General features: G+C 29.1%; 1 protein-coding gene across 1 annotated transcript; it reads right to left on the bottom strand.

The window, feature by feature from the left end:
• Window positions 1–335: 335 nt before the first annotated feature.
• LOC130937676 (proline-rich extensin-like protein EPR1) lies at window positions 336–2636 on the bottom strand. The gene is made up of 2 exons (XM_057867097.1): window positions 1050–2636; window positions 336–609 (listed from the first exon to the last, which is right to left on the bottom strand). Exons 1-2 carry the CDS (start codon window positions 2622–2624, stop codon window positions 523–525), a joined length of 1662 nt encoding a protein of 553 aa, XP_057723080.1. The 5' UTR covers window positions 2625–2636; the 3' UTR covers window positions 336–522.
• Between the last annotated feature and the right edge of the window lie 8044 nt (window positions 2637–10680).

Genomic DNA, 10680 nt, shown 5'->3' with positions numbered 1-10680 from the left:
CAATGGTATTTTTTATTTTATTTTATTTTATTTTGGTTAGAATATTCTTTTTTGTTTGTTTATTATTATGCTGTTGGGTCTGAAAAACACAAATAAGATTGAGGTTTTTGGCCCTAGATGGGCCAGAAGAGGCCCAAATAAGATCAATAGTTTGTCACCAAACAATTTGGAAATCAGGGATGGGCCATTATTTTGGGTCTTAGGAAAATTTTAAAATTGTTAGGCCTTTCATTATATTAATTATATAATAATTAATTGCCAAAAAATATAATAATATAATGAATTTTTAATATTTTGATACTAGTAAAAGAGTGCTTATTTGATAAAAGAGGCTCATATATTCAGTAATAATTGTGAGAAAAATATGACAATACATAAATCAAAGAACAAAGAAAAATAAATAAATTATATGTATAGCTTCATATTATTGAGTATCATACATATAGCAAATCATTTTCATTCTTTTTATATTTAATTTGCAAAGCAAAGATGGAGCTCCTTAGAGATTGAAGCAACATATTATCAATTGAGACAAAACAAAATGACAATAGCAAATCCAACACTTGCCAACATCTTTCTCACTTGATCATTGTATGATGATTCACCGTTCTACATGTCAAAACAAAGGGAAAAAAAGAAATTAGTATTTTTATTTGTTTATTTATTTATTGAATAAAATATATTTTTTGTTTCTGCAGTTTGTCAAAAATATCCCTAAATTTTCTTTTGTTTTAATTTTGTCTTTAAAGTTTTCGATTTACATCAACTATATCCTAACAGTTAAATTTTTTAAAAATTTAGGATCAATCCAGTAATAATGTATAACAATTACGTCTGACTTATGTTAAAGGTTGCTTTTTTAAAATTGTTGCTGAATTAATTTTAAATTTTTTAAAAAATAAGTTGTTAAGAATATATTTGATCTAAATAAAAATTTTTTAAAACAAAATTAAAATAAATAAATGTCAGAGATATTCTTAAATTTTTTATCAAAGTTAAAAGAGCCTTATTTATTTAAAGATGTTGGTTATTTGAAAGATAAAGATTACCCCATTTGCACTTGGAGCAGGGGATGGTGTGTCTTGAGTATCAATGGGAGTAGTATCATCAACTAATGGTGCGGGTGGACTCTTTCTAATGATTGATGATGATGATGGTTCTGGAGCAAGATCAAAGGAAGAAGAAGATTGTGGATGGTGATGCTTGATGTGTTTGTGCTTGTGTCTCCTTCTTCTATGCCTGTGTGGTGGTGGAGGTTGAGGAGCATAGTCATCAGGGGAAGGTGCTGGGGTGTATGGCAATGGTGAAGGTGTAGGAGTGTTACTTGCTGGAGAAGGCACCGGTGATACTACTGGTACCTTCTTCTTGTGTTTAGGTGGTGCTGGTGCTGGTGCTGTTGATAATGGTGTTGGTGGAAGTGGCAGTGGTGGTGGTACAATTGGTGCTTTTTTAGGTGGATGTGGTGGTGGGATCTTTGGTGCGGGTGCTTTTGGTGCTATTGCTGGTGGTTTAGTAGGAGCAATTGGAATTGGTGGTGGTTTAATTGGAGCAATTGGAACCGGTGGTGGTTTAATTGGTGGTGGTTTAACCGGTGGTGGTTTAATTGGCGTAATTGAAATTGGTTTAATTGGAGCAATTGGAATTGGTGGCGGTTCAACGGGTGCAATAGGAATTGGTGGTGGTTTAACTGGTGGTGGTTTAATTGGTGGTGGCTTAATTGGAGCAATTGGAATTGGTGGAGGTTTAATAGGTGGTGGTTTAATTGGGGCAATTGGAATTGGGGGTGGTTCAACCGGTGCGACAGGAATCGGAGGCGGTTTAATCGGAGGTGGTTTAATCGGGGCAATGGGAATTGGTGGGGGTTTAATAGGAGCAATGGGTACTGGTAGTAGTGGTTTAATTGGAGCAATAGGGATTGGTCGTGGTTTAACCGGAACAAAAGGAACCAGGGGCGGTTTGATAGGAGCAGAAGATGTTGGACGTGTGGGTATTACCTTAGGAGTTGGTGAAGAGATTGGTGAAGTGGCCTTTGGAATTGGTTGGGGTTGAAGCAAAGGGGAAGTGGCCTTAGGAATTTGTTGTTGAGGTTGTTTCAAAGGAGAAGAAGTAGCCTTGGGAATTGGTTGTTGAGGTTGTTTCAAAGGGGAAGAAGTAGTAGTAGAAGAGGTTGGTGATGTGGGCTTGGGATTATGAATTGGTTGTGGTTGTTTGAAGGGGGAAGAAGTGGTAATAGTAGTAGAAGTTGTTGGAGAATTGGCCTTAGGAAGTGGTGAATTTGGCAATTTGGTTGGTGATGAAGATGTGGTTGTGATTGGTGTTTTGCTAGTAGATGGGGATGATGCTACCACCTTTGGTGTATTAGAAGAAGAAGTTGGAGAAGTTGCACTTGGCAATTTAGAAGGTGCACCATTTGAATATGTGTTTGTAATTGGTGAATTATTAGAAGGTCCATTTGGATGTGTGTGTGTGTTTGTAATTGGTGATTTAGAAGGTCCATTTGGTGATTTTGGAGTTGAAGTTGAAGTTGGTAACTTTGAAGGTGCTTGGGCATTGGTTAAGGTTATAGGGTGGTAGCTTTGGCATGCTAATAATGACAATGCCAATGCCCAAAATATTGACAACATTGTTGTTGTTTGTGTAAGCTAGGACATGGTTTGGTTAGGAGAATTGGGTTGTTATTTATATGCCATTATGTATTGTGAAAAACATTTCAAGGTTGAGATGTGTGTTTAGATGTAGTGTTATTTTCATCATTGATACATTACCACTAAACAAGTAAATAAAAGGAAGAAAAAAAAACATAGGTATAAGTTTAAGTAAATTCAATATGGGATCATTTGATAAGAATTAATGTATATTTTTAATTTCTTTGTTTTTTTTTTTATTTCACTTATACATATGCACACATATTTTATAACTATATATAATTAAAATATTAAATGGGTTGAACACAAATAAAATGGTTGTAGTCCAATTTAGTGCTTTCAAGTTATACTTCTCATGAACATTCTTTGTGATGTTGGTATTAATAATGATAATTTAATTTGAGTTGAATATTTGTGAGATACAAAAATTGTTTCTTACTAATTAATTATGTGTATATGTGAAAAATATGTAATTAGAATTTCTAATTATTATATACATTAGTATTTTCTAAAATATATAGGTTTAACACACATTTATCTTTGGCTTTGCTTGCATCAAATGGCAACTGGAAAATGAACAATCTACCTCTTTAAACAAAAGTGCACATTATTGTTTTATTTGCATGTTAATAATGAGAACAAAATATTACCTTTTATATCTACATGTAACCTATTATGTTATTTTCTGATGAACCAATATACCAATGTGATTGATATGTTTTCCTTCCTTGCATTGTAATATCAATTATATATTTTATATTAGTCCCTTTTTATTATTTATTTACTTCTTTTTTGGGTGAATGGATAATATAACATGATTGATGGAATGAGAAAGAAAATATTACGTTTATATTAAACCTTTCATTAGTTATACGTCTTTTGGATTTAAAACTTGTATAATTATGTCCTTTTATTTTTCAGATATGAAAGGCTATCTTTCTAGTTTCTACGTGAAGAAAATAAAAAATATAAATAAAAAATTAAAAATTTATTACTAAAATCATCAAAATATTCAAAGTTTAAATATATAAGAAAGTAATAAATTTACTAAACTCATCTCAAAATATTAAAATCTATATAAAACTCAGTTTTAGCATAGGAACTTTTGTTGTCTATCGAAAAAAGTTTTTTTTTTTGTATTTACTAGTTTGGTAAAAAAAATTATTTTTTGGTCAGAAACTATTTATTTCTCTGTATTTATTATTTACGATAATACTAGAAAGATAATATCTAAAATTACATTATATAACATCTATAATTTTATATATATAATATTTATAATTATATATTTATTATATCTAAATTATATAATTATTCTAACGATAATTAATATAAATATTAAATAAAATAACTTTAGACTGTTTGCATGATTTTTTATTATTTTTCAAACATTATTGATACATTTATTTATTGGCAAAGTTATCTCTCTATACTTAAAGGGCAATTATGTTGGGAATTTTTAGGGTATGGATTTCAATTGTTTTTTAAAAGAGGCACAATTAAACTGACAAATATTTTTTTATAATCAACCATTAAACTGATAAATACAAATTAAGCTTTATAGGATAAACTAATGAAAAACTATATAGTTTTAGTTTTTTTTTTTGGGGGGACGCTGGATAATTTTACTATTTTAGTTTATACTCACATGCGAACATGCCACGTGGATAATGTCCGAGGCTTTTTTATTATTTAAATAAATTTTTTTGTTGATTTTTTACGGTATTTTCTAATTTAACGGGTCGATGACTAATTCGTCGCGGATCAAAACTTCATTTAAGATTTTGTTGCAAATCAATGAGTTGTATGTACAAGGTGAAATTCGAACCTCCGACACTTGCTTAAGCGGACTAATGAGCTAATAACAAATCAACCCAACTTAGTTAAATAAAAAATTTTATTAATTTTAAATTTGCTGTAAATGTAATTTTTTTGAGTCTTTTGTGTAGTTCTTTTTTTTTGGGTCTTTAATATAACACAAGAATAGATGATTTTCAAAAAAAAAATCTTCTTAAGAAAACATAGTTTTTGTCAATCATTTGTCTCTTATAATTGGGCCTATGCCTGTTTTGTCCCAAATTTCCTGCATCGCTTAAATACATTGGTTGTTGAAAAAAAGACTACGAACCTTAAGCCCAAAAAAATAGAATGAGAACCTGATAAAAAAATACTGATCCACGTTGACATTCTCATCTTAATCAATAGACCCTGGGACCATGACCAAAAAAATAAATAAAACAAAGATAAGTTTTTTTTTTTAATAAAAACTACCCAAATTTTAAAAATTTATTAAAAATTTTTAAATTACTCTTTAACCTAATATAACATATTCCAACTTTAATTTTTTTTTTTCATCTTCAATCTCCCATCCTCCACTAGAATTATTTTAGGCAGTGGTTAGTATTCAGAGAGTAGCTACCGTGCTATTTGTGCACTGAACGAGAACATCAATTCTATGTTACATACTCTTAGAACAAAGTTTTTGACAAATTGAGTTGTATCTTTTTTATTTTTTCAATCTTTATTCATTCTTTTTCATTGAAATTTAATGATTGTGAAACTAGCATATTATATTTTATCATCCACTGAGTTGTTGATTAGTTAAATTACTCCTTGGGCATGTTTGTGAATCCAACACTATTTTATTTAGAGTTTTTTCACTTGATTTTGAAAAGGACAACCAGACCGATACTAATAAATTCATGTATTGTTATTTATATTATATTTTTATTAGTTTAATATTAATGATAATTAATTATAATAAAAATATCTATAAAATATTTTATTTTATTATTTTTTTTTGAGAAATATTAGTTTTTCTCATTTTAAACATTTCAAATAAATAAAAATTAAAAATTAAAAAAATGTAATTAACCTTATGTACTCTTTCTGTACTCCTATTATAATTAATTACTATCAATATTAAATTAATAAAAAATAATCTAAGTAATATACATGCTATCTTTGCTAAGATTAGAAAGTGTTTATTAAATGAAGATGCTAATCTTGTACACAGAATCTTTGAAGGAAAAAAAAAAAGTTAATAAGGTATGTTAAAATTACATTTTTGTATGATGAAAGTAATTATTTTTTACTCTTTTATGATTGTGAAGAAATCTTAATGCATTGTTTCAGTGATTGTTATGCTTGTCTTTCAGCTGCAGTGTTATAAGTGTGATTATGTTTCTAATACATACAAACAGCTATTTGACCTGAATTTAGAAATAGAAGATGTGGAAACACATGGACTTGCACTTAATTCATTCACCAGGTTAAAAATGATTGAGGTTAAATGTGACAAATGATTAAGAATGACCAAACAAGCAATACTGCCAGAAAGATTGATAAACATGTCTATTACAAATTTGATTTAAATCTGCAGTAGAAGATGTAAGCTTAATAATTGTGATTTCTTACATTATATACTTTTCTAACTAATTCTATTTGTTTTCTGTGCATATTGTTATGTACTCACTGATTTTGTACCTTTTTATGTGACAGAAAATATTTAAATTAGTCCAACTACGCATTTAATTTTTTTATAATAAAATCAAATTAAATTGGTCAAAACTCAACAAAAATTAATTCTTTTTTTCATCCTCAATCTCCCATCCTCCACTAGGATTATTTTAGGTAGTGATTATTATTCAAAGAATAGCTACCGTGCTATTTGTGCACTGCACGAAAACATCGATTCTCCGTTACATACTCACAGAACAAGGTTTTTGACAAATTGAGCTGTATCCTTTTTATTTTTTTAATTTTTATTCATTATTTTTCATTAAAATTTAATGATTGTGAAACTAGCATACTATATTTTATCATCCATTATATTGTTGATTAGTTAAATAACTCTTTGGGTATGTTTGTGAATCCATCACTATTTTATTTACAGTTTTTCACTTGATTTTGAGAAGGGCAAGCAGACTGATACTAATAAATTTATGCATTGTTATTTATATTATTTTTTGTTAGTTTAATATTAATGATAATTAATAATAATAGAAGTATAAAGAGTACGTAAAATTAACTATAAAATATTTTATTTTATTATTTTTTTTTTGAAAAATATTAGTTTTTCTCATTTTAAAAATTTTAAATAAATAAAAACAAAAAATTAAAAAAAATGTAATTAACCTTATGTATTCTTTCTGTACTCCTATTATAATTAATTACTATTAATATTAAATTAATAAAAAAATAATTTAAGTAACATACATGCTACCCTTGCTAAGATTAGAAAGTGTTTATCAAATGAAGATGTTAATCTTGTACACAGAATCTTTGGAGGAAAAAACTGTTAGTAAGGTATGTTAAAATTACACTTTTGTATGATAAAAGTAATTATTTTTATCCTTTTATAATTGTGAATAAATCTTAACGCATTGTTTTGGTGATTGTTATGCTTGTCTTTCAGCTGTGTTATAAGTGTGATTATATTTCTAATACATACAAACAGCTAATTGACATGAATTTAGAGATAGAAGATGTGGAAACAGATGGGCTTGCACTTGATTCATTCACCAGTTAGAAATGATTGAGGTTAAATGTGACAAATGATTAAGAATGACCAAACAAACAATACTGCTAAAAAGATTGATAAACATGTCTATTACAAATTTGATTTGAATCTACAGCCTTATACCTGTCAGAATAAGAAGATGTAAGCTTAATAATTGTGATTTCTTACATTATATACTCTTCTAGCTAACTCTATTTGTTTTCTGTGCATGTTGTTATGTATTCACTGATTTTGTACTTTTGTATGTGACAGAAAATATTTAAATTAGTCCAACTACACATTTAATTTTTTTTATAACAAAATCAAACTAAGTTGGCCCAAATTCAACAAAAATTACTTAATTATACTAGCATGTACACACGCGCTTCAATGACGCAAACATATCTTTTTTCGTTCTCGCGTTCCTTCTTCTTCGCGTTCTTCCTTCTTCTTTGCTTTTCTCCTTCTTCTTCTTTGCTTTCCTCCTTTTTCTTCTTCGCGTTCCTTCTTTTACTTCACATGTTTTCTCTCAATCGGTATTTTTTTATTGTTGCCGTTGGTGTTGCATTTTTTTCTTTTTCTCCGTTTAATTGAGGTTCATTTAGATTCAGAAATGGATTCGATGTGTTTTTGTTGATGATTGAATCTTTTTGACTACTTGTTCAAAATTGAACTAATTTCGGTTCATTTGTGAATTAATTGAGGTTCACTTAATGCTACTGATAAGTACTGATCAAATTTTTTATTCCTTAAGTAATTTTGGTTAATTTCTTAGTTTAATTGAGACCTATAAATAAATTGTATGTGTTTTTATTGATGATTGAGTCTTTTTGACTGTTTGTTCAAAACTGAACTAATTTTAGTTCATTTGTGTGTTAATTGAGATTCACTGATAAGATTGACCAAATTTTTTATTCCTTAAGTAATTTCGGTTCATTTCTTAGTTTAATTGATGTTCATTTGGATCCAGAAATGAATTGGATATATTTTTATTGATAATTGAGTCTTTTTTACTGCTTGTTCAAAACTGAACTAATTTTGGTTCATTTGTGAATTAATTAAAGTTCACTTGATACTGCTATTAAGTATTGACCAAATTTTTTATTCTTTAAGTAATTTTGGTTCATTCCTTAGTTTATTTGGATCCAGAAATAAATTCGATGTATTTTTGTTGATGATTGAGTTTTTTTACTGCTTGTTCAAAACTGAACTAAATGAATAGAATGGAGTGGAATCTAATGCAATTGAATAAATAGTTATTAGCTGCATCAATTGAATCTCAATTAACACACAAATGAACTAAAATTAGTTCAGAATTGAACAAATAGTCAAAAAGACTCAATCATTAACAAAAACACATCGAATTCATTTTTGGATCCAAATGAACCTCGATTAAACTAAGAAATGAACCGAAATTACTTAATGAATAAAAAATTTGGTCAATACTTATCAGTAGTATCAAGTGAACCTTAATTAATACACAAATGAACCGAAATAAACTAAGAAATGAATTGAAATTATTTAATGATAGCATCAAAGAAAATCAAAATCAATAAAGATGTTTGCAAAATGTTGATGTTATTGGTCATGACGATAACGAAATGGAAAGATAACGAAAAAAAAAAACAAGAAAAGATGACGCAATATCGGGGGAGGAGAAGAAGAAGAACATGCGTGTGCGAATTTGAAAGAAGAAGAAGAAAAAGAAAAAATAGGAGGAAAAGGAGAAAGAGAAGGAGAAGACGCGTGATTTGAAAAGCGGTTATAACAACTTGATTAGATTTGATTAAATATTTTGCTTGAATGTAGAACTTTATTCTATTCAAATATGATCTTTAAACAATTTTTTATTCCTTAAGTAATTTTAAATTGTAGTTACATTTTATTCTTATTATAATAATACTACTCTTTTATTTTTAAAAAAGATTATCAATAAGTACACATAATAACAATAATAATTTTATTTAAAAAAATCTAAATAAACAAATTTCCGGTGACGGTTCTTGTAACACCCTACCACACAGTAGGGGTGTTCAAATCCAAACCGATCCAAATAAAACCGCTCATCCAATCCAATCCAAACCGAAACCGATTAAAACCGCACTAATTTGGATCTGATTGGATTTTATTTTTTACAAACCGCTGGATCGGATCGGATTTCGGATCTACTTTTTAAAACCGATCCAATCCAATCCAAACCGCACAATGTGTTATAATATTATTATTTTATTATTATATTTATAATTATACTTATAACATGTTTAATTTATTATATATTTTTATATTATTCATGTATTATTATTATTTAATAAATAGTTTATGTTCAAAATGTTATTTATTATTTATTTTAACTAACCTATAATTTTATTTTTATGTTATGTTATCGTTAGTTTTTTAAGATATTGTTGAGACTTATTATGTCATTGTTAATTATTTAAAATTTGATGTTAAGACTTGTTATATGTATTTAATTTTTTTAATTTACAAAACCGCAAATCCAATCCAATCCAAACCGCTTGAAATTGGATCGGATCGGATCGGATTTTTGTTAAAACATCATCCAATCCAAACCGCACCGCAAGTAAAATTAGTGTTCGGATCGGATGAGTTTTTGACTCAAAACCGATCCAAACCGCACCGCGAACACCCCTACCACACAGAGCCTTACGCTTAAGTCGTAAAGCAGAGGTGGCAAGGTATTACGACCTCTAAAAGAAAAGGATATGTACATAGATATAGTTGGATGAAATCATATCTAGGAGCCTTGAAGGATAAGCTAATCAAAAACGATAAACAGAAAAATCGTGTCACACTCGCATGGATATTTATAAAACGGACAGGAAAAATCAAAAGGAAGCTGAAAACATATATACATATCAGAGTTCCAAAACTTAGATAGCAAGCTCCAGACTCGACCTGCGAAGCTAAGGCCGGCCAAAGTATATAATTATGTATATATACAATCCAAAATAAAACTCAAACCACAAAATAAACCCCTGTATCTCCAAGTCGACCTCTAGAAGGGACAAAACACAAAATATACATGCGGAGATTCTATAAACATATATAGATAGCCTAAAACAAAATATGACAGTCCAAAAAGTAGTTCTTCGCTCGTAACGAGGATACCCATACGCTCAACGAGGTGTCTCTCGACCTGCATCTGAAAAACAACAACATAGTATGGGATGAGAACCGAAGGTTCTCAGTATGGTAAAGGTGCCCGCATAGTTAATATAAAAGGTCCCGGGAAAGCCAGAGGCATTCCTAGAACTTCGACACTCAGACTTCATTTTAATGATTCAACTAAACCAGAATTAGGTAAGTTATCTAAGGTATTCAAGTTCTGAATCTAAATTCAACCTAACATTCTACTTTCTGTCGCTTCTAATCCTCTGAATCTCCCGTAGGACAACCCTCTTCACACCTCTGTCAAGAGGGGTTTCTTAGAAAACATACACATACAGTTCAAGCAAGGAAAGCATAGATAGAGAAGCATTTACAGCAAGTAGAACAAGTAGTGGATAAGCAGAA

This window comes from Arachis stenosperma, chromosome 1 (genome assembly GCF_014773155.1).
Source record: "Arachis stenosperma cultivar V10309 chromosome 1, arast.V10309.gnm1.PFL2, whole genome shotgun sequence".
Lineage (NCBI taxonomy): Eukaryota > Viridiplantae > Streptophyta > Magnoliopsida > Fabales > Fabaceae > Arachis > Arachis stenosperma.
This window is presented reverse-complemented; position numbering and strand designations above follow the sequence as displayed.